Genomic DNA, 23,645 nt, shown 5'->3' with positions numbered 1-23,645 from the left:
AGGGTGGATTGGGCCACTGCTTCTGCATCATCACACGCTCAGTTCCGTGTTGCGATGTGGGGCTTGCAAATGATTCCCAGGCACATCTACAGATCTACAAAACCAGCAAAAAAAAAAAAAAAAAAAAAAAGTGCTTGGCTCCAAAGCTAGTGCTCTCAGCTGCTCCCTATAAAAATATGTCAGTGAGAGTTTTTGCCTGTTGTCCCTGCTGCATGGACCAGAGGAGGCACCCTATTTTTTTGCAGACACAGACATGAAAATGTGGTTGTCGGTTGGCAGTAAACCTCAGATATTGGGTGAAGTAGCAACATTATATGCAATCTCTGCTTCCTTCCCTTTCTCACTGGAATAAATATTCAGCTGCAGGGCTGTTTACCCAAACCCGCTTCTGAAGACTGTCAGGCAGTCAGTCGCCGCGATGTCAGTCAGGCAGCGCCAATTGAAGTTGATTTCTTTTCTTCAACAGCTGCAGAACCAGGAGCTGCTGAGGGCGATGATGAAGAAGGCTGAGCTGGAAATCAGCGGCAAAGTGATTGAAACCATGAAGAGGCTGGAGGACCCCGTGCAGCGACAGCGTGTCCTGGTGGAACAAGACAGACAAAAATACCTGCACGAAGAGGAGAAGATCGTCAAAAAGCTGTGGTGAGTGCCTGTCACCTGTTTGACCCGAAAAAGACACTGTCCTGGCCAATGAGGAAACCCTTCCTAGATGGTGCTCTCTCCCTCTCCCTATCTCTTTTTTTTTTTTAATTTTTTAAAAGTTTATTTATTTATTTTGAGAGAGAGAGAAGGAGAGAGCAAGGGAAGGGCAGAGAGATGGAGAATCCCAAGCAGGCTCTGCGCCAGTAGCGCTGAGCCCAACACAGAGCTTGAACTCACAAACTGAGATCATGACCTGAGCCAAAACTAAGAGTCAGATGCTTAACCTACTGAGCCACCCAAGCGCCCCTCCCTCTTTCTTTATTGAGCACCTACTGTGTACAAGTTAGAGTTCTCTTGGTTCTGGGTATCCTTGGACACTTAGTGCCCCTCCTTCCCAGAAGTTCAACTGCGCTCATTAAAAGCTGGAGCACCGTGCTCCTTTGTAGGGCTCAGCAACACATAAAATGAGAGGAAGCAAATGGCAAAACCCAATGATAAATGGGAAGTCTGCCTTTAATCTCAATAAATGAAAACTAATAGCCAAAATAACAGTGTTAAAATTATCTTCCTATTATTCAACTGTAGTTAAAAGCACAAAAGAAGAATTTAAATGTAAAGTATGTCTGATCCAGGAATGAAAGATGCCTCCTTGAATGTTATCAATCTTCTACGAGGTTCTTATTGAAAGCATCTATCAAGTCCCACTATTGAAATGAGTAGTTTTATTACTCCCCAGTCACTGGGGCAGGCACATCTTTTATGGTAATATATGTTTTTTTATGCAATGAAGATTTATCATAGAATGATTTCACCTTCTAGTATAATGAATAGCAATTTTTCTGGGTTCTCCTAGCATTGCTAATTCTCTTCTTAAATCTCCCAAATTGGGACTAGAAAGAAGCAACTTTCAAGTTCTTCTCATGGCAGAAGGACCAAAAGTCTCCATCACGGAAAGTGTTATTTCAATCACCTATTTGATAGTTGAGCTTGTATCACCTCAGATACCAACCCGGCGTGTCTAATTAAAATTAGAATGTCCCTCTCAGTAGCAGTCCAGAGGGAGGAAAAATCAATTAGAGTTATCATTTTCCAAAAAAAAAAAAAAATGGAGTTAGACCACTGTTCACCTACATCTCAAAATCGCTTCCAAAATTTTATGTAGTCCATGCCTTTGTAGACCATTAATCACCCACCGTGAGGCGATAAGGCTGTTATCTGTCTGAAATTTTTTTGTGACAGCCCAGTTGTCCACATCTAGGTGTTAAAAGATTCTTTTTGAAAACCTCTTTAAAAATAGATAGCCTTTTAAGAATATTTTATGTTTTCCAATTAAATGACGAAAAAGTAAACTTCCTTCTTCTTTTAAAATCTGTGTGTATCAGTGGGCAAAGTCTTGCTTCTGCCCCAGAAAAAGCATCTATAATCTCAATACCCGGAGACCAGCAGCCCAGCACGGGAGTGAGCTGGGAAGGGGCCTGGGGAGTGTACCAGGAGAGTACTTTATCTGTGGGCTGGCCACACATGGGGATGTGCACGGGGCACTTGAAGAACTCTAGCCTGGCAAAGCGGACCATATGAGGATGTGCGTGGCACAAAACAGGTGGCTGACACGTGCCAGATGCGCCTACGCAAAGGAGAGATTGCCTCTGGCCCCAGGGATCAAGAAGACAACCTGAAATAACTTGCCCTGTGCCCCCAGACCCAGGGCAGTGCCGTGTGTTTAGTGGGGTCCCACACATGGTTTGTCAGACTGAACCAGGACGGCCTGGAGGACACGTCGGGCTCCATCAGTGGAAGCTGGCCAGGGGGTGGGGGGTTCCCAGGCAGAGGAACCCTGTGGACAAGCAGGTCTCAGGACCAGGAAGGTACAAGGTGTCCTTCGGGAATTGGGGGCCGTCTGCTTCGGCAGGAGAGCATGCGGGATGCGCGATCATGTCTCACGTCTGGGTGATGCCATTCCCGTCTGCACGATGCCTGCTCATATCAGGCCACACTCGCGCCCCGCATGCCTGTCCATGTCTTCGGGGCCTGTGTTTACCAAGATTGGAGGATCCTGTGACAGCAGCCTGGATTCCTGGCTTTTCATGGATGCTCCTGGGTCCAACCCCAGCTGGAGAACTTCTCCGGCTGGAGCATCAGAATGTGCATTGTACAAAGCCACGGGGGATTCTGACGTGTCTTCCCATTTGATAGTCCCTGCCGGCCTGATGAGGAGGTCACTCAAGTTTTTTGATCAAGGATGCAGCAAAGTCAGAGCTGTGTTTCAGAAAGGTCCCTCTGGTGCAGGGATCGTGTGCGGGACTGATGGAGGGGAAACAACAGTGTCAGGAAAACCATACTGGAAGCAGCTAGAACACTCCAGTCAAAAGTCAGTAAGGCCTGGGGCACAAGGGTACCTCTGTCAGTTAAGCATCTGAGTCTTGATTTCAAGGTCATGATCTCAAGGTTTGTGAGATCGAGCCCCACACTGGGCAGTGTGCGGACAGCATGGAGCCTGCTTGGGATTCTCTCTTCTCTGTCTCTGTCTCTCTCTCTCTCTCTCTCTCTCACCCTCCCTCACTTCGTGCACGCACTCTCACTCTCTCTCAAGATAAACTTTTTAAAAAATATCAGTAAGGCCTGAATCAAGGAGTAGAAACAGGAATGGGAAGAGAAATCAAATGAAAATGGACTGTTACAAAAGCAGCCAGAAATTTCAACTCAGGAACATCAGGAAAACAATTCTAACTCCTCTCCCTCTCTCCCCTCCCCTTTACCTTATACACACACACACACACACACAGGGAGAGAGAGAGAGAAATAAATTCCCTTGGGCATCATGTTGGAGTAAGTTGCTGGTGAGCCATTAAGATGGGAGAGAAGTGAAATTTGGACCTAGAATTTTGGAGAGAAGTGGAGTCAAGGTCATTTCTCTTTGGTGGCTTTCTACTTGGAAATAATAATTGGGCTTCTAATAACAGGCAGATGAAACATATTTAAGCCATTTAATGCTTCTTTTTAAGTAAGGTACTATGAAAAGCAACTGACACAAATAGAACGGATTTACAGCAAAACCACAGGATCTGTGAACATCTGGCTTCCCTTTGAGCAGAGTTCACGTCTCAAAAGTCATATTGATTACATAATATCGAAAGTTTGTTCTCAGCATTCATTTTAGCTCCATGATCCCTGTTACATTTTGAATGAACAAACGTTGTCTGACTGCTTCGTCAAAGATAGCATAAACGTATGAACAGAAACGACACTGTTATACACAATACCAGTACACCTTTGTGTATGTTCCTTGGTCAACACAGGAAAAGCTGTGACATTTACGGGTCTCCTGTGTGCAGAGTTATGAAATCCAAGAGGCACGCTGTGTAGAGGAGATTAAAATAGAATTTTAGGCAGACTGACTTCGGGTCAGATGATAGCTCCTAGGAGTATTAATTGCAACCTGGCCGGCTCGTGGGGTTGTAAATGGAATCGTGATAACATTCGGGTCTCAGCTCTTCCCTCAGAACTTGGAAGGACTGGACAGTGTGTCTGGCCTACACACTAAAATATTTCAGTTTGGTGATGAAGCGGAAAATGACTTTTGCACACATAGGCGCCATATTTAGAGCTCTTAGGGGGATGGCATGCATCCTCTCCTCAGGGGTGCAGTTCGCTGTAGAAAGTTTCCTGTGGGCGGGTCACATAACACCAGGTACCTTTCCATAGTCTGCAAATGTGGACCCTGAGCAGATGGGGCTTTCCCTTTGGGTTCTGAAGTTTCATCTCAAGGGATCACAGGCAGTTGGGTCCATTTTCCATAACAGAATGAAAGGTCACCAGAAACTCCATCCCACTTCTCTATGGCGGATGGATTTGTCGTTTGCCACATTGATCCTTGTTAAACATACATGGCATCCTGCCTGAATCCGTCCTGCAGTGGCTGCGCCCCCATCTGCGCCCCACACATAGTGGGAAGGGTCTCGGCAGGCCATCTTTTTGCAGGCACCCTGTGTCTTCTTAGCCTGTTCCCCGCATGCCTCTAGCACTGCTCCAGCAGGTGAATGCTGTTCGCCTACCGCCACCTAGTGGTCTTCATCTCACTACGTTCTTTCCTCCACTTCTTTAAGAGAGGTTTTCTGTTGTCAGCTTTACAGGCAAACTGAAATGATACAAACATGTGTTTACGATGGGTTATTAATGTGCCCAGGAGAGAGGATGTTGTTGGTTTGGCTGGTTGGTTGGTTTGCATTTTGAAGCATGAGACCTCAATTTAGTTCTCTTGGATCTAGCAGTATCTGTGTGTGTGTTTGTGTGTGTGTGTGTGCTCACGCGTGTGCGCACGCAAGCATCTGCATGCACCTGTGTGTGTCGTTCTCTCTCTCCCTCTCTCTCTCTTATACACACATACATGCCAGAAATCAGATCTGTGATCATTTTTCCTCTTTGGAGCTTAGAGAGGAAAGTCAATCCTTGTTGATGATGCCATCAGTATAAACCAGAGATTCTCCATCAGAGGCAAGTGTACTCCCCTCCCCCCTCCCTCACTTCCCCCAGGGACATTTACCGGTGTCTGGAGACATCCTTGTTTGTCACACGCTGAGGGGAGGGCGCTACCAGATCTAGTGGGTAGCAGGCAGGGTTGTGCTAAACACCCTACAGTGCATAGGACAGGCCCCTGCAAGAACGAATTATCCAGCCCAAAATATCAAGTTCCAGGTTTAGAAGGCTAGTATAAGCCGATCGGGACCCCTCCTTTTGCCCCACCACGCAGTGCACTCTCTCTCGCCTCTGTCACGTTACAAAGTACACACTCCCCTCCCTTAGTCTGCATCAGCACCGCTGAAAATAGAGAAGGGGTCCTTTGTCAGCCAGCCACCATCTCCCTTCTGGTCAACCTGGGCATCTCCGTGAACAGGCCCTGGGAAGACTTCCTTGCACCCACCCTACACCTCAGCAGAATATTTAAGCTACTCTCGCAAGATACTGTCGCCTCCCCTTCACCAAGGGAGGCTGGGATGCGGTGTGCAACGGGAGGCTGGACGAGCCCTCTGCTACTACAGCTGTCCTTTTCAAGGGCCTCAGTGTTCACCGCCACCTACTGATCTGCCCCCTCCCCCGCAGTGAGCTGGAAGCCTTTGTGGAAGACTTGAAGAAGGACTCTACGTCGGCTACCCGAGTGGTCACCCTGAAAGACGTGGAAGATGGGGCTTTCCTCCTGCGACAAGTGGGAGAAGCTGTAGCCACCCTGAAAGGTGAGCCTCCTCCTTAAAGGGAGAAGTCGGAAGCGTGTCTCTGGGGGAGGTGTTTAAAACTCTGTCCGATAGTGACGGATTCATTCATTCGTGCGCATGTTTGCGCAAGCATTCATCGAACACCCTGTGGGCCGGGCGCTGTTCTAGCCACTTGCGATGCATCGCTGAACAAAATGGGCAAGTGTCCCTGTCTACTTGGAGCTTCTATTTTAGTGGGTGCCATGAGACTTAGGACTGAATGATACCAACGACAGTTTGTCTCCACTGGGCTCTTCCAGTGTGCCAGGACACCTGTGCCAAATGCATTGAAAATGGCCCTAAGGGACAGTTGCCTTTATCCCAAATAAACAGACAGGAAATGAGGTGCAGAGGACCTCTGCCCTTGCCCGAGGCCACTTGGAACTGGCTGTGTCAGAGATGCATGCGGAGCGCTGTTGCTGGTGAACCCCATGGTCCCACCCTCGCGGGTGTGCACGCGGGATGGGATCTTGTCCACCTTTTCTCCTACAACTCACCCTCGGCTCTTGGCCAGCAGGAGAATTTCCCACCTTGCAAAACAAGATGCGAGCCATCTTACGCATCGAAGTCGAGGCCGTGCGGTTTCTGAAGGAGGAGCCCCACAGGCTAGACAGCCTCCTGCAGAGAGTACGGAGCATGACCGACTCCCTGACCATGCTGCGGAGGTAAGTGGCCTCCCCAGGGGCGGGGAAACGAGTGAGAACAGCCAGCAGCCCCCTCCCACCTCTGACGTTCCATCGCAGTAGGACTTGAGGTCCCGATCCTTCCGCACAGGCTTCCTGTGGGCACATCCTAGAGCTTAGCGTGAGGAAACATTGTCAATGTTTTTTTTTTAAAAAAAAAATCACTTGAAGGTGGTCCTTTTGAATAGCATTTTAAAATTAAAGAATGGGTCAAAATATTTTATTAGCCTCCTTCACTTCCAGAGCACAGATGACTTCCCTTAGAAGAAGAAATACACACCGACGTTCGGGAGACCTCACTAGAGGCACGGCCCTGCCTACCTGGAGAGAGGGAGGGCAGGGGGGAGGAGAGATTCAGAGCTGGAAGTCGCCTTCACGAAGATGACTAGTGACAGTGGAAGAGAGGGCACGGTGGCATGAGATGGAAAGTGGGGAACACTTGGGGGTTGAAGGGACAGGGCAGGTAAGCAGCAAAAGAAACACGTGAGTAGCGGAGAAGAGTCATTGAATGCAGTGTCTTTTTTTCAAATCAAAAATAGAACATTTTAATAAGAAGGAAGTAAGGGACTGATTGAAGATTGTAGGTCAAGTACCATGTGTCTGTCCGATCATCTGACATATACTACGTTGATCATAACAACAGCCCCCGAGGAAGGCACTAGAAGGCAGTCTCATCCTACCCTCCGCATTATCATCATCATTACATCCTATGGAAAACTATCTGAGGCTCAAAAAAGTAAAGTTTCCAGCATCCTAGAGCTAGAATGTAGCAGAACTGATGATATTCCGACACAGGTGACCCCAGAGCCGCGTTCTTTCCACTGCACCCGGGGTGGAAATGGATAGGTTCACGTGATCCCAAAAAACAGAGGAGGATGAGAACTGACCCAGCTGTTAGATTTGGAGTCACTCTTGACCTTACAGAAAGGCTTGGTCGAGTCCGGGTGGGGAAGGAACTGATCCAAGCGACAGGAAGAGCAAACGCAACGAATTAAAATACAGTTGACTCTTGAACGACTCGGGTTTGAACTGCACGGGTCCACTTATATGAGGATTTTCATATATATATAAATACAGGATCTTTTCTCTTCCTTGTTTTTTTTTTTTTTTTTTTAAATGTTTTATTTATTTCTAGGAGAGAGACAGCATGAGTAGGGGAGGGTCAGAGAGAGAGGGAGTCACAGACTCTGAAACAGGCTCCAGGCTCTGAGCTGGCAGTCAGCACAGAGCCCAACGCGGGGCTCGAACCCACGAACCGTGAGATCATGACCTAAGCTAAAGTCGGAAGCTTAACCAACTAAGCCACCCAGGCGCCCCCTTTTCTCTTCCTTGTGATCTTCCTAATAACGTTTTCCTTTCTCTATTTCCACGTAGAGCATACAAAATGCATGTTAATCAACTTTATGATATAGGTAATGCTGTGGTCAACAGGAGTTAGGTTTTGGAGGGGATTAAGAGTTCCATGTGGATTTTCAACTCTGGGTGGGGGTGAGGGGGTCGGCACCCCTAACCCCCATGTTGTTCAAGGGTCCACTGTCTGAACTGCCCTCCCAAGGTGTTTGGCAGTGAAAAGAGGAGAGCATGAGGCCTCAGGAAGCTTTCGGGGTTAGAACTGAGCATCTCTGAGGGCAGCCCAGCCGGGACTGGGTGGAGGGGTTAACGTTAGAATCATCTGTTCGCTCCTGGCCGCCCCCACGCCAAGAGCGACGGACGCGGGCCTGGCTGGGCACAGCGGTGCTAGCGGAAAGGAAAGACAGACCCTCTCGTGAGGGAAGGACTGAGCAGCAGCCTCCTGAGACAGCTGGGAGGCAATTGGAGGGCATTAGGCAGTTGCTATGGAAACCCTCAACCCCAGGCTGCTACTCCAGGTTTTCAGATGTCCCGGCTCTGGGATGACACAGCATTCAAGTGTGTCAGAAGAGTAAACTACAGGTTCCCTACTCTAAGCGTTAATGCTGCTGTGCGTGTTTTCTCCCAGACACGTCACCGATGGGCTCTTGAAGGGTACAGATGCCACCCAGGCCGCCCAGTACGTCGCTATGGAAAAGGCCACGGCCGCGGAAGTCCTGAAGAGCCAGGAGGAGGCACCCCACACCTCAGGCCAGCCCCTCCACGGTTCAGGAGTCCCCGGCGACGTCAAGTCGGAGGTGGTGCCCTTGACCGTCCACCACGCACAGAGCTCCCCTGTGGTCATCCAGCCCTCCCAGCTCTCCGCCGCCCTGCTCAACCCTGCCCAGCACTTGCCGGGGAGCTCTGGCCCTCACCCCGCCAGCCCTTCGGCCGCCACGCAGGAAGTGCCCTCAGCCCTGCAGTCGGCACAGGCTCCGCAGTCTCCCCAGATGCCTGCGAACGGCGCTGCCATGCAGAGCCTGCTCATTGAGGAACTGCACAGCACGAGCTCCAAGAACAGGGCCGTGTCCATTGAGGTAGGCTCCTGTGTCCATTTCTCGTAACCCTATAAAGGAACAACGCCTGGTCCTTTCCCTCAAAGAGTTTCTAGTCTGGTTGTAAAGAGAATACGTATGTGTATCAAAGATCTATTTATGTCACATGCATATACTTATCTCAGAGGTAGATTTTTAGAACTCTAAATGGGTTTCAGTGGCCAGATTAGGAGATAGGTCATTGGACTTCAGAAGATGAGATCCCCGCCCTGCGGGGAGGGGAAGCCACGGTGTCCTGGGAAGCGTTTGCCCACCAGTTCTCTGGTGGTGGGGGAGGGAAGCCCCGATTCCTGCCGTCGCTGATTTCAAGTGTCAGTGGGAGAGCAGTGAGCAGGCGGCCGGGCAGAGATGGGAATCAGCTCTCCCCGCTGGCGCACATCACGGGCGAATGCGGGCCTGCGGAGGGTTTGCTGCCAGCCTGGAAACATCAGTAGGATCTGGGGAAGCGGGCAGGGTGGTGAGGACACGCTAGCACTGAGGGGCTGCTGGAGCAAAGGGAGCCGTGAGTAAAGCTCTTTCATGGGAACAAGATAGAGGAGATGGGGCTCGCGAAACAGGCTGGAAGCAGATGTGTGGGAGCTCGCAAACCAGTCCCAGGATGTCTCAAGGTCATGGGGTGGGTATCTGAAAAATGCGGCAGCTCAGAGCAGTGATAAAAAATTAGCCTCTTCAGAAAATTGCTCTGAAACAAGGTACAGAATCTATTAAGGTGGCGGGTCTCGAATTAAAGGTGCTGGATGGAGAGAAGGACAGATATCATATGTTTGCACGTATAGGGGGATTAGGAGGAGCTTAATGGAGGACCGCGGGGGGGAGGAGAAGGGGGGAAATGGTGGGGGAGAAGGAGGGAGGCAAACCATGAGAGACTCTTGAATGCTGAGAACAAACTGAGGGCTGACGGGGGGTGGGAGGGAGGGGAAGGGGGGCGATGGGCATGGAGGAGAGCACTTGTGGGGATGAGCACTGGGTGTCATATGGAAACCAACTTGACAATAAACTATTTAAGAAAAAGAAAAGGGTGCTAGATGGGAAGTAATTAGTCTCAGGATGAAAAGCAGAGGCAGTCAAAATGGAAAGAGAAAACTAGGTCTTAAAGTCACACAACATAGAAAACACGCCATTTTGTAAATATTTTTTTATGTTTTTTAAAATTTTTTTTAATGTTTTCTTTATTTTTGAGAGAGAGAGAGACAGCATGAGTAGGGGAGGGTCAGAGAGAGGGAGAGACACGGAATCCGAAGACAGGCTCCAGGCTCTGGGCTAGCTGTCAGCACAGATCCCGACGTAAGACTTGAACCCATGAACCGTGAGATCATGACCTGAGCCGAAGTCGGATACTTAACCGACTGAGTCACCCAGGCGCCCCTTAATGTTTATTTTTGAAAGAGAGAGAGACAGAGCGTGAGTGGGGCAGGGGCAGGGGCAGAGAGAGAGTGGGACACAGAATCCGAAGCAGGCTCCAGGCTCCAAGCTATCAGCACAGAACCCAATGCGGGGTCGAACCCATGACCTAAGCCGACGTCGGACGCCCAACCGACGGAGCCACCCAGGTGCCCCAAGACATGCCATCATTTTAGATTCTTTCTGTCAAGAGCCAGTATCCACGCGTTAGTTTCACACTGGTCTCCCTAGCGTCATTATCCCAGAACCTGATCCTAACTGTGCCAGCCTCTCTTTGCATGTTAGCAGTGGATAATTCAGGTTTCAAGAGAAAAATAACCCCTTCATATTGCCAAGGCCACGGTCAGGGCAGCCGGTCTTGCGGACCCTAGGTAGCTTCTACATCTCCTCCAGAGTCAGTGGCTGTGCCCCTCCTCCAAGCCAGCCGTTTACAAAACGCAATTCACGGGAGGGGTGAAATGGGATGGCCTGACGTTGATTCTGTCCAGTCATGCCCAGGAGGCCTGGGCCCCGCTGCCGGCTCGGCTGCTGCGGGATAAGGTGAGCTTCTGTCACAGCCAGTATTCTCGAGCCTGGTGCACCAGCCCCCAGGGGCTCTGAGGCCAGCAGGGAACAGAAGAGACAAAGTCCGTACCTTCAGGAAACACACCTGCTTGTAGGGAGAGGCTGAGAGCCAGGGTATGCCAGCTGGTAATAAAGGCCAGGAAGAAAAACTAAAAGGTGGGGGGTGGTAAGGATGGTGGCGGTGGAGGCTCGTGTGTACGTAGCATGAAACTCGGGCACATCCTTCACCTCGCTGGGCCTCAGCGTTCTCACGTGTGAAATGTGTTGATGAAGCAATCTCCTCGGTCTTTTCCAATTCTCACGTTGTGCGTTGTTAGTAATCCTGGTGCCACTTGCCCTCTGCCCTCCTGGAATGGTGACTGTGCCGCCTCGAAATCACAGGAAGATGTTCCTCTTAAAAATGTACAGGTATTTAAAAATGCCTTTCCTGTGTTTCTCCCTCTCGGGAGAACTGCAAGGAACTTAGAGGGTATCTAAATAACCCCCATTTTACACATCAGAAAGTTTGACCCGGGGGCCGTATAGCAGTTCGTAGACAGACGCAGGACTGTGATGTAGGATTCTTTGTGTCCAGTGAGTGTCTGGGGGTTTAGTATCTGTTTGCACACCTCCTCCGCAATGAAAACTCCGTTTCGAGAACAAAAGCTTGGTGATGGGATACATACTTAAGAAAGCACATTCCTGCGTCGTTTTATTAGTATTAGTCGAAAGCAGTAGTGAGAGCGCAGTAATAACGTAATGAATGCCTTTGGGTTTCTGAGCTTGCATCTGCATGAGTGAAGACCACCTGGGATTGCACGGCAGCGAGCACGGGGGCAGCTTTGTCTGACGCGCAAAAGCGTCCCTCGGTGCGGAAACCGGAGCCTCGCTTCATCCACATTTAACCTGTGTTACACTCGCCGCTACCCCGACATGAAATCTCTAATTAGCTTTCCCTCTGGTTTTTAAACTTTCTTCACTTGCTCTTTCCCTTCAGAAAGCAGAGAGGAAATGGGAAGAGAAGAGGCAAAATCTGGACCACTATAACGGGAAGGAGTTCGAGAAGCTGCTGGAAGAAGCCCAGGCCAACATCATGAAGTCAATTCCAAACCTGGAGATTCCACCAGCCGTGGGCCCACCACCAAAGGGTGACGGTTCAGTAGACAAGCCAGAACTGTCAGGTGAGGCGCTCACGGGGCTGTGCGGGCTGGCTGTCTTCGGCGGTGCTGCCCGCGGGGGCCCGGGCTGGCCAGGACCAGTCTCTCACTTCTTCAGAATCTTATAAAATCGGAGCAAATCCTCAGGTATCACTAGATTCTCACTACCGCCTCTTAACTGTAACCATAGCCTGGAAACGATGTTCGGCATTAGGATACTAGAGCAGTGCCCAGGAAGGTAACATTCAGATTCCCTGCTTCCAAATTCCCTGTGAATTTATGACACTTCGCAGCACCAGCTTGGAGAGTAAGAGGGCCGCATTTAAAGTAAGAGCTTTTCATATGCTGCGGGAAGAAAATGCCAGCCTTTATGAGCTCCCGAGGGGACATAGATCATAAGGCGAGACTGCATTTTTTAAATCAAAATTATTAGATTGTATACTGAACTAACTAAACTGTGGAAGTTAAGCATCAGTGTGTCCCTAAGAGCATAAAATAACCGTTAGAAAACTCAGTCTCCTAAATCTCCAGCCAACAAGCGTCTTGCCTTACTCTGATCTTAAAGTTGGGCACAGAGCCACATTCTCTTGCAGCCCAGTGTCTCAGAGCCACATTCAGCGATGCCTCCTCCAGTAACTCAGATTCCTTTGGAAAGGAATCGCCATCCTGACTTGCATGCCCGGGAACAGGAACATAGATACGGCTTGTAACCTCTGTAAGCCTGTCTCACGTTCTCCTTCCCCAAAGCTGCTCTACAGCTCCACTCGCTGAAACTCTCCCCATCAGCCTGTGCTAAGTTTTTCACCTCCTTTCCCCACCTGCCAGAGTGTGAGGCCTATTTAGGGACCCAGGAGGGTCAGGCAGCAAGTACCCGAGAAGGAAGGGGCCCGGGAAGGGCAGCCCTGATCATACAAAGATGGCTTTTCTCCCAGAGTCGCCCTGAGGAGTTCCTCATGGGGAAGCATCTACACCATTCCGTGTCTACCTGGCCCAGTTTGGCTCTCCTCATTATTACTTTTGTCAGATAGTCCTTTAATGTTTTATAACCACAAATAAGTCATTAAAAAAGTTATAAATTATAACTGTTCCTCCTCGTGATCGTACAACAAAAATAATAACCCTACATTTTGTGTTCTTACCACATTTGGGCTTTTTATTCCTTCAGATTAAAAAAATTGGCATAAAGTGGGGCTCCTGAGTGACTGAATCGGTTAAGCATCTGACTATGGCTCAGGTCATGATCTGGCAGTTCATGAGTTCAAGCCCTCTGTTGAGCTCTGTCCTGACGACTCAGAGCCTGGAGCCTGCTTTGGATTCTGTGTATCCCTCTCTGCCTCTCCCCCACTTGCACTCTGTCTCCCTCTCTCTCAAAAATAAACATTTAAAACTAAATAAATAATTTGCATAAAGTATTTTTTGAAAATTACTCTCCAAAGTATAAAAATACTTAATGAGTATAAGTATATACTTATACTCAGTTAAACTGTTGTTTTGTTTTATTTTATTTTATTTTTATTTATTATTTTTAAAAATTTTTTTTAATGTCTTTATTTTATTTTGAAAGAGAAAGAGCGAGCAGGGGAGAGGCAGAGAGAGAGGGAGACACAGAATCTGAAGCAGGCTCCAGGCTCTGAACTGCCAACACAGAGCCCAATGCGGGGCTCAAACCCACGGACCATGAGATCATGACCTGAGCCGAAGTCGGACACTTAACCAACTGAGCCACCCAGCGGTTAAGTCTTTTTGAGAGACAGAGACAGACAGAGCACGAGTTGGGGAGGGGCAGAGAGAGAGACACACACACAGAATCCAAAGCAGGCTCCAGGCTCTGAGCTGTCAGCCTAGGGCCCAACGTGGGGCTTGAACTCACAAACCGTGAGATCATGACCTGAGCCAAAGTCAGATGTTCAACCAACTGAGCCACCCAGGCGCCCCAGAGTTTTAAAAAGCTATTTGTATTTCCTCTTGTATGAATTGTCTGACTATTTAGGAAATGGGAATGGATGGTAACTCCTAAAAAATCAGTGATAATTTTTAGAAATGGCAGCCACATTCAATGTTAAAGAATTCTTTACAGAGATCTTTGTTAAAAAGAGCAAGGAAGACTTTATTCAAGACCACTCCAGCGGGGGAGAGAAACTGAACCCAGCTCTGAGTGCAGTGTATCAAGGGGAAGGAGAGTCTTCCTAAAAGTCAGGCCAATGTCCAGAGGGAGGAATGAAGAACCAGATCAGAGGTCAAGAATGGGGGATTCTTGCTCAACAGACTTGGTAGAATTCTTTCCTAACACTGGGCTGAGCAGACCAAGTGCAAAGGCTAGTGGAGAGAAGGGCTCAGCAGAGCCTCACCAAAGCTGGGCAAAGTGACAGTCTTGGTCATTACGTGGGAGTGGACCCAGGCCCGCTTCCAGGGCCCATCAGCCTGTGCCGGTCCCTGGGAGGACCCGCCAAGCCGTTGAGGCCATCTCCCGGCCAGGCCGCTGGCTTAGGAACCAGCCAGGTGGCCATTGCTGTCGGGGCCTTGTCACCCAGCACTCCCGTGGGAGGCTAGGACCGTGCACCACACATAATCACCGGCACTTCACCCTGTGATCACCCACACCCTTACTACGGTTGTAAGTAGAAACCTCTCAAGCATGTCCCTCAAACAGCTCAGACTGCGTTGCTCAGAAAGTTCCTGGGAGGGCACGCCTTGTCCCTAGAGACTAGAGAGAGCTGGGCCAAAGCCCTGAATTTCTGGTTCTGCCCCATTAGTACGCACTTGGGCTCTGGTTCTGCCCTGTTAGTGAGCACTTGGGCTCAGGGCTGATAAAAGGCAGTGGTGAAGAAAGATGATAAAGGGCAGAAATGAGACTGTTTGAGTTCTGTTAAGTGCCTTTTCTGGATATTTTTCTGGAGAAAGCTTAGCGGTTGTCTCAATTTCCTAACCTTCAGCGTCAATACTAGCTTCTACTTCTGCATTTCTGTGTTTACTGCCTCCTTTCCTTAGCAAAGTACCCTTTCCAACCACATAATGAGGACCAAAAATCCACTTTGCCCCTGACTTTGTTTTCTGTTCCATCTGCCTCGCATTTCCCTTCTGGCCCTTCATGGGCCAGATTCTCGTCTAACATCCCTGCATGAACTCTTTCTGCTAACACTGTGTCTCATGGCTTCCTTTAGAGGCCATGCAGAGGGCTCTGGATTTGTCTTTAAGCTCTAGTATTTCATCTTTCCAAGTAATACCCAGAAGTTTTATTTAATGATGATAGCTCTTGGGGCACCTGGATGGCTCAGTCAGTTGAGCATCTGACTCTTTTTTCTTTAAGTTTATTTCTGAGAGAGAATGAGAGAGTGAGCAAGGGAGGGGGATAGAGAGAGGGAGGCAGAGGATCCGAAGCAACCTCTGCACTGACAGCAGAGAGCCTGACTTGAGGCTCGATCTCACGAACCGTGAGATCATGACATGAGCCGCAGTCGGACGCTTAACCGACTGAGCCACCCAGGCACCCTGAGTATCTGACTCATAATATTAGCTCAGGTCTTGATCTCAGGGCTCTGAGTTCAAGCCCTATATTGGGCTCCACACTGGGCATGAAGCCTACATAAACATATATATATACACACACATTTTTTTAATAACGATAGCTCATACTCGCATTGCATTTACAATAAGCCACTAAGCACTGTTCTAAATGCTTTGTGTATTCTAAGGTATTTAATCCTCATAGCACCCCAGTGGAGGGGATTATTATGATACCCATTTAATAGATGACACAACTGAGGCAGAGAGAAGTTAATTAACTTGGGCAGGGTCTTTGTGGGATTTCAAGTCAGTCAGGCTACAGGGTCTATGTCTTTAATCCCGGCGCTATGGAGAGAACAGAGAGATGTCTAAGTCAGATTGCATCAGGTTTATACAAATACACCGTTCTGGAAGTTATCTTGCAAAGAGGTTATTTTTCAATGACACACTGTTTTCCAGAAGACTCTCCAAACTCAGAACAAGACTTGGACAAGCTGGGGGGTAAGTCCCCACCTCCTCCTCCCCCACCGCCTCGGCGGAGCTACCTGCCAGGATCAGGGCTCACCACCACGAGGTCCGGCGATGTGGTCTACACCAGCAGGAAGGAGAACACCACCGCTAAGGTCTGATGGGTTCCGCTCTGGTGAACTGGTCTCTGAGTTCAGATGATCCCCTTAGACAGGGTTCCCTCTGTTCTCATGCAGAACACAGAAAGTAGGAAGGCAGAGAAGAGAACTGATGAAGCTAAATGACAAGAAGCCCCACAGATGGGAAAATGTCAGCCAGTGTTATTGGAGTAGACCCAGCACCAACAGCTTTATCCTTACTTGACTTATAGCTGCAACGATGTAAAATGCGAATCACAAGCTACTTCTCCAGCAGAGCATCATAAGGTTGAAAATGGGGGAGGAAGGGGACACAAAAGAGAGTCCATCTTACAAACCTAAGTGAGATTAGCTAACACAGCTGTGAACATCTGGACAGAAAGACGTTCAATGGGCTTTAGCTTCCACTTAACTTGGCAAGCTTGGTCTTTTATGTTCAACGTGAAATACAATTTCCAAGGAGATGTAATACGGGCAGGCCTTTCTTAAAGGCACCAAATGGTGAGCAGTTATAATTTTATTAAAAATCTTCAACCCATTCACCAAGTGACAGCTTGTACAAACAAAAACCCAAACCCGATGCATGGGGATATTCATAGTCTTTCGACTCAATTTGCAGAGGTAAGAAGCCGATGCGCCTGACAGTAGGGCGTTCTTGTTACCTGTCCCTCTTCTTGCCAGCACCCGGAGGTATTAAGCCAATGTCTGTGATTTGATTCTTCCACAGACCAGCAGTGAAGAGGCTGGGCCAAGCCCCCAGGCTAGAGCCACTAAATGTCCGACAGAGGAGCCGGCTTCCACCTGGACCCCATCCTCACCACCAGTCACTACCTCCTCAAAGGATGAGGAGGAAGAAGAAGAAGGAGACAAAATAATGGCAGAACTCCAGGTATGTGGATGAGGTAACTGGATTGTGGCTCCTTGCCTTCCTCTCTGGGACACTCTGGCTGTGTCTCTCACAGATTCATCAGCTAGAGAGGGCTGGCAAGGAGCCTTTGGACCCAGGCCCCGGAAGTAGCATCTTCTGGCCCTGTCCTCCAGTTTTCCAAGATGGCGCTCAACTAGGCTCTCAGGGTACTTTATGACGTGGGTAAGGAAGGACTATTTCACAAAACAGCTCAGGAAGTTTGTTTTCCTAGCTCTGGCCAAGACGATTTACTTTCCTTGTTTTTAATAGTCCGTTCATTTCAAAAGCAGGTAAGACAAGAGTTAGAAATATCAGACGTTGTTTTATCTTCATAAGGGCTGATTAAGGCCTCCTTCACGTGGGTCCCCTCCTTTGGTTTTAATATTTAGAATGGCTGCCCTTCGGTCTTCTGTCCTCCATACCAGGGTCCCATTCGGTGTCCACATCATCTTTTCAAATATTCTAAAAAACGGAACGATTCCGTTTCCTATTTTCTTTGGCCTGTTTGAGAAATGATTATTTATTAGTTTTAGATTTTTATTTTTTAACTAATCGACACACTCCATTCATAGGATTAAGGATGGGGTGCAGAAACTGTACTCAAAGTTTACCCCACATTCAAATCATGGATGTGAATCGACCCTGGGTTACATTCTAAGACCTTTTTAATCAGAGCCATGAACAACTCCTAGACCGAAGTCTGTTCATAGGATACTTCATTTTGACCCATACTTATTGAAGGATTTCCTCCCCACCTCTGGACGGTCAGAGCAGATGGTCAGATCACACCACTGAGGCTTCCAAAATATGTTTCATCTCCACCAGCGCACTGATGGTTTTGTGCCCGCACCACGGCTCTGCATTCTTCACGTGGAACAGGGAGAACTTTCAAGCCATGTCATTTCTACCATGGCTGTTCCACTCTGCTCTCCGTGGCAATAACGGCCCAAATTGGGCTCTTTGGATTTACAGGGCTGCTGGTTGATGTGTCAACATGGGTGAGCCCTTCTGAGCCTCTCCTGTACTGGTCCGGGACATCCCCTCCACCAATCAGATCGCTGACAGATTTTTAAAATGTTTAAAGAATGTCATTCATAGGAACCATAGATTTATATGGTTAGAGATGCATAAAACAGTTGAGAGGGTGGAGGCGTCTGTCCCTCAGTGATCCAGTGAGGACCCTCTGATGACACTGGCATGACAGGGCTGCTTGTCGTTGGGAGATCAGCGCCCCTCCTGAGATGTATAGGCAGATTCTGGGGCCGTTCATTGTAGCATCTGCCCCAAAGTGTGGTTTAAATTGATCATGGCCCAGTTTGGCTCAAATGATGACAAAGCACTAGGTAATTGTACATCTGTGTGAGGTGAACAACCACTCCTAATCCAAGAAGCAGAAAGTTTTAGGCTCGTGAATAATCCTGCACTAGCCCCTAAAGAGAAGTCATTAATTTGTTCCAGCTGCTTAGAACCCCTCACTTGAGGATATTTCCCCTACTGAGGTCTAAATATCTCTGATGCTCTCTTTGAAAGTTTTCAAAGCCTGGAGTGTTTGGTTTCTTGGATCATTGGTGGTTAGGTAACACTCGTGAATCAAGTGCTCTGAGCCTAACTTAACCAAAGCCAGAAGCCCTCCATCTGGGGTAGGGACCAAACCTGCTGCATCAGAAGGTCAGCCACGCACGTGGGCTCTGGACTTAGATGCCACCGAGGAGGGACAAGGAGCAGATGCGGCCTCCCGAACGTGACCGTGGAAGAAGTTTCCTGCTGTGTGTTGCCAGGCATCAGAAGAAACCAGAAGTTCCAAAATCCAGGGTCTGACAGCCCAACAGAGATGACGAGTGGCCTCAATGGGCATCTCCAGGGCCAGCTAGGACTGGGGCGTCTGAGATACCACAAGGATGGAGCCTGCAGACTGGCTTCGGGAAGAGGAGACAAGCAGAGTAAAAGAAGACCAGTCTGGGGAAGGTCCCAGACATCGGCTCAAGTCGTCTTTTAGGGCCTGTCAGCTTGGCGTGGGCTTGGGTTATCCTTTCTGCCCATGGAGAGATTTCCACTGGACCATGTTTGACGCTAAGAAAATATTGAGGCAGTTATTTGGGATTTTTCATCTAAATAACTGGTCTTTAATCTTGGCTGCACATTTGAATTATTTAGGGGGAGCTAAAAAAAAAAAACAAAAAACAACAGGCCTGTGAATTAATTCTAAATGAATTACTCTCTGTGTGAGGCGTGGGTAACAAAAAAATGTTTTAACCGGGTGACACGTAGTCGAGTTGAGGAGCACTGATTTCGAGAAGCATGGGTGCTGGGGTTCTTCATCGCTCCTGCTTTCACCATCGTCTTCTCACTCCTCCTCTGCCCCGTGGACACAGCTGGTGCTTTCTGTCTGAGAACCGGCCTCCCTCACCCAGTCAGTGCTCACCCAAACCAGCGTGGGCTCCCAGAACTAAAATCGATAGTTTTCAAGGACAGGTCTGGAGGCTCAGGCAGAAAGGAGGCCGCTCAGAACCCCATGGGCACCTAAGAGCATCACTTTATTCTAAATGCACTCGGAACACCTCAGAGCGTGGGAGTACCTGTTACTGGGTTACTACTTTATTCTCTTTTTAAATGTGTATTTTGAGACAGAGAGCAGTACAAGCAGGGGAGGGGCAGAGAGAGAGAGAGAGAGAGAGAGAGAATCCCAAGCAGGCTCTACACACTGAGCGCAGAGCCCACCATGGGGCTCAAACACACAGACCATCAGATCATGACCTGAGCAAAATCAAGAGTTGGATGCTTAATGGAATGAGTCACCCCGACGTCCCCTATGCTACTAATATTATATTCTAAATGCCCCTCAGAACACCTAAGAGATTAGCCGTACCTGTTACTATGTGACTACTATACAGTGAATTGGTAAGGATGACTTTTATTTTAAGGTGTAAAAGTTTGCAATATCTTATGCCCTTTTTTTCTATGACCTCAATAAAGAGGGTGAAAAAAAATTACCCATAAAAAAGAAAGATAGCTTCTTTTTTTGTTATAATTCATTTACATATTCAGCTTTTTTAAAAGGTCAGAACAAGAAGCCCTACTAGGTATAAAGCAGGTTCTCTCTGTATAGGAGGAAAAGGCATTCTTTTCTTTTTTTTAAAATATTGTTTAAATGTTAATTTATTTTGAGAGAGAGAGAGAGCAAGAGTGCAAGCAGGAGAGGGAGAAAGAGAGAGGGGATCCCAAGCAGGCCCCAGTGTGGGGCTCAGTCCCACAGACCATGAGATCACGACCCGAGCTGAAATCAAGAGTCAGCCTCTCAACCGACCGAGCCATCCAGGTACCCCCAAAAGGTCATTCATTTCCAGGGTTTTGTCCATCTGTCGTGCCGTGGCTGACAGTAAGGAAGGCCTTGCCTCTGGCTCAGGGCTCAGCTTTGCTGGTTTAAGGCCAGATGTGACACCAGTTTTCACGCCACCGCCTCCCTGTCCCTGGTGTGACCTGCGGCAGCGCTGGGCTGGGCTCTCCACCACCCCAGACTCCCCATGCTGTTCCCTCCTTCCTCCTTGCTGCACTGGGAGCCCTGTTAACCTCGGTATTTTAATCCCTCAGGCATTCCAGAAGTGTTCCTTTATGGATGTAAATGCAAACAGTCACGCTGAGCAGTCGCGGGCTGACAGTCACGTTAAAGACACTAGGCCGGGGGCCACCGTCCCAGCCAAGGACAAGAAGGTAACGTGGCAGTCACACATTCGCCACACAGTCGAATGGCCCTTCTTTCCTCGCTCTGACACTAACACCGCTCCTGCGTTCGTCCTTCTGTGCCCTCTCTTTCTTCCTCTCACCTGTTTTTTTCCCAAACTAATGGAGACGCAGCCTTAGGTCTAATCAGAGACACGCGGTGCAGGTTTCCAGCGAGCGCCATGCTCCCGGGTGCAGCACCCGATTGTCTGTGCAGAACGTAGGCATCATCTTCCCAAACTAAAGAGTATACCCCTTGCGGGATTTTCTAGAACTCTAGGGGGGAAAAAAAATGAAAACAGCAATCATGTATGAAGCACTTTTTCTAGTTTTTCACACGTCTTCTAGATCCAACGTGACTATTAGAAGGAACCGCAGGCCTTAGAGTGTAGGAAGAAGACACAGAGCAGAGCTTGCTGCCCGCCATCCCCGGGTGTATCCTTGTGGAAATGACGCACACGTATTTGCACACATGTTCAAGGACTCCAGACAGAATTTGTGTTACATATGGCAAATTCTCAAACTATACCTTGCTCGCACCAGTAAGTTCAGTACAGGCTCAGTGCTGATGCACATCGTGGCCTCCTCATGGCTTCAGGACGGATGTCCAGGCTCCCTAAAACAAAGTTCAGTGTCTTTACATAAGTACTTAAGTCCTTAAGGAAAGGACAATAGCCTGAATGTGTGAACGTCAACTTTCTAAGTTGGATCTAGAGCTTTTATGAGTCTTGGATATAAAGCATCTTATCTGAATGAAGCCTCCGTCTAAAGTTCAGGATTAAAAGCTTATCATGACCAACTCAAGTCCTAGCATTTTCACCAGGAACTTGTATTTCAGAGATGGAAGTTTCTGGCTTCTCCTAAATAAAGTAAACAAATCGGCCACAGTACAGCCTGATAGCTACTCCAGGTGGGTAGCTCAGTTCCAGTAAAAGAAGGCTGAGTGAGGGAGTTAGAGAATCAGAGGGCTGTTACTAACATAGTCCTTCAAGAGATGCCTTCCTGGAGCTTACAGCCCCAGCTGTGAGGCCCTGCCGAGGAGGCCGGCATCCCCCTCCCTGCCTCACGGCCCTCTCTGAGGCCTCCTGCAAACCACGTCGGCCTCATAACTGACATATAAACCTGTTCGAGGCCAATCTGTGTGCTCTAGAGGAGGTTATGAGATCACTGTTGATAAATCTTTCTCATGAAGAGAATGTCCCATTAATTTGAATTGAACCCATGACATCCTATTTGAAGTACATTACTCTGGTGGTCTATGGGATTCCCCTATGTGGCCTTATTAAAACCAACTCACGCAAGGCCCCAGCATACCTTGAGGCACATGGCATAACCTGGGTATGGTGACTGGTCCCATCTAAAATACTGGGAACTGGGAACTTGAAGATCCCTCTAGATCCCTAACCACTGTCTCATAGAATTTTGCTAATTGGCTAAAAAGTTGCATGAGATTTCTTGCCTTGCCATTAGAAATTCTACTCAGCAGATTGGCTTATCTCAAAATAACCATAAGTATCAGACTTCTCCCCAGACTTTTGTCATTATTAACTGCTCCCTGGGCTGTTCATCTACTCTTCTATAAATCAAGCGTTTCTTTAAAATTTTCTCCTTACCATCACGAGGCGCTAGCCTAGTGCTTCACTTGTGTGCAATTTTCCTGTAACGATGTCTCTAATTTTAGTTGGTTGCCACATGCATTTTGAGCCTGCTCCCCAGTGGTCTGAACAATCCAAATCTCAGGACCTATAAGCAGACATTAAGAGGCTTAACTACCTTTTACGCAGAGTCTTGACCCTCTAAGATTACCTCTAGGATATCATTGTGAGATTACGTGACAGTTGTGACCAAGCTACCCTGAATAAAGTTAATGCACTTGCTGTGATACCTTCACTCCTTTTTCTAGCCCAATGACAAAAGTAACAGGGCACGTGAAACCTACCCTTGACACCTGTATCTTAGCGACTTTCATCAGAGTATTACTGCTACCGCATCCATTTTAAAATGTGTATGTCATTTGAAATACTTAGCCATGGGTATGGCATGGGCGCTGACCAGTCAGAACAGATGCCAGCGCTGACCCCAGGCACTGGGCCAGCAGAACATCAGCTGAGTACATGTCATGTCTAGATTACATGTCAATTCCTCCTTCGAGTCAGGGGTAAATTCTCACTCAAGTCCTGGCACCCTCTGCTAACTCTGTGTTTGGGGTTGAAATCTTAGTCCGAAACCTCACCTACTTTTCTTCTTAAAACCTTGTACTGGATGTGTGAGCTAACAATCCAAACTTAAATTCCCACAAGAGGTATCATGTTGTTCGTCCGCACCGTCCGAATTGTTGCACTCGTTTGGGGGCCTTACCCGGAGGAGGGGAAGTTACAGAGGTGTTCAGTGTTTAACGCAGCTGGTATCCTGTACGATGTTTCCGTGTGATTAATATTGACTTTGTTGCGTGTGTGTGTGTGTGTGTGTGTGTGTATGGACATCCTTTCTGTTCGTAACAGGTCTGGGGGAGGGGGTTGCTCTGGGATGACTTTGGCAGGGTCTGGTTATTGTCCTTTGTCGTCACTGCTCTAACCAAACAGCCTTCTTGGGAGTGTGTCCCATCCCCCTAGAATCGCGTCTTCCTTTTGAGCTTTGGCAGCAAGAAGAAAGGGCAGCAGTGCCTTGGAAGGGACAAGGCGCCGCTAGTGTTAGTGTCGTGGCAAAGCACGAGGGAGCAGATACACACGTACCAGGAGAGGCCGCGCTTCCCGGCGAAGCACTGTCCATACCTGAGCCTTGCTGCCGGGTCCTTCC

At 48.4% G+C, this 23,645-nt stretch overlaps 1 protein-coding gene across 15 annotated transcripts in view; it reads left to right on the top strand.

Annotated features, from left to right (window-relative positions):
* The window catches only part of KIAA1217 (KIAA1217 ortholog), a 300,278-nt gene that overhangs the window by 270,614 nt on the left and 6,019 nt on the right, over positions 1 to 23,645 (top strand). For 8 of the 15 annotated variants that reach the window (XM_039233023.1, XM_039233031.1, XM_039233019.1 and 5 more), the window contains 8 exons: positions 467 to 642; positions 5,740 to 5,870; positions 6,403 to 6,553; positions 8,550 to 8,997; positions 11,957 to 12,140; positions 16,080 to 16,243; positions 16,953 to 17,114; positions 20,721 to 20,840. In XM_039233023.1, the coding sequence (XP_039088954.1) occupies positions 467 to 642; positions 5,740 to 5,870; positions 6,403 to 6,553; positions 8,550 to 8,997; positions 11,957 to 12,140; positions 16,080 to 16,243; positions 16,953 to 17,114; positions 20,721 to 20,840 (1,536 nt within the window). The remainder of the gene's footprint in view (positions 1 to 466; positions 643 to 5,739; positions 5,871 to 6,402; positions 6,554 to 8,549; positions 8,998 to 11,956; positions 12,141 to 16,079; positions 16,244 to 16,952; positions 17,115 to 20,720; positions 20,841 to 23,645) is intronic. The other 7 variants (XM_039233032.1, XM_039233024.1, XM_039233020.1 and 4 more) reach the window with 4 other exon arrangements.

This window comes from Hyaena hyaena, unplaced genomic scaffold (genome assembly GCF_003009895.1).
Source record: "Hyaena hyaena isolate Hyena2069 unplaced genomic scaffold, ASM300989v1 scaffold_72, whole genome shotgun sequence".
NCBI classification, from domain to species: domain Eukaryota; kingdom Metazoa; phylum Chordata; class Mammalia; order Carnivora; family Hyaenidae; genus Hyaena; species Hyaena hyaena.
The sequence above is the reverse complement of the archived record's forward strand: the minus strand, read 5'-3'. Positions and strand labels throughout refer to the sequence as shown.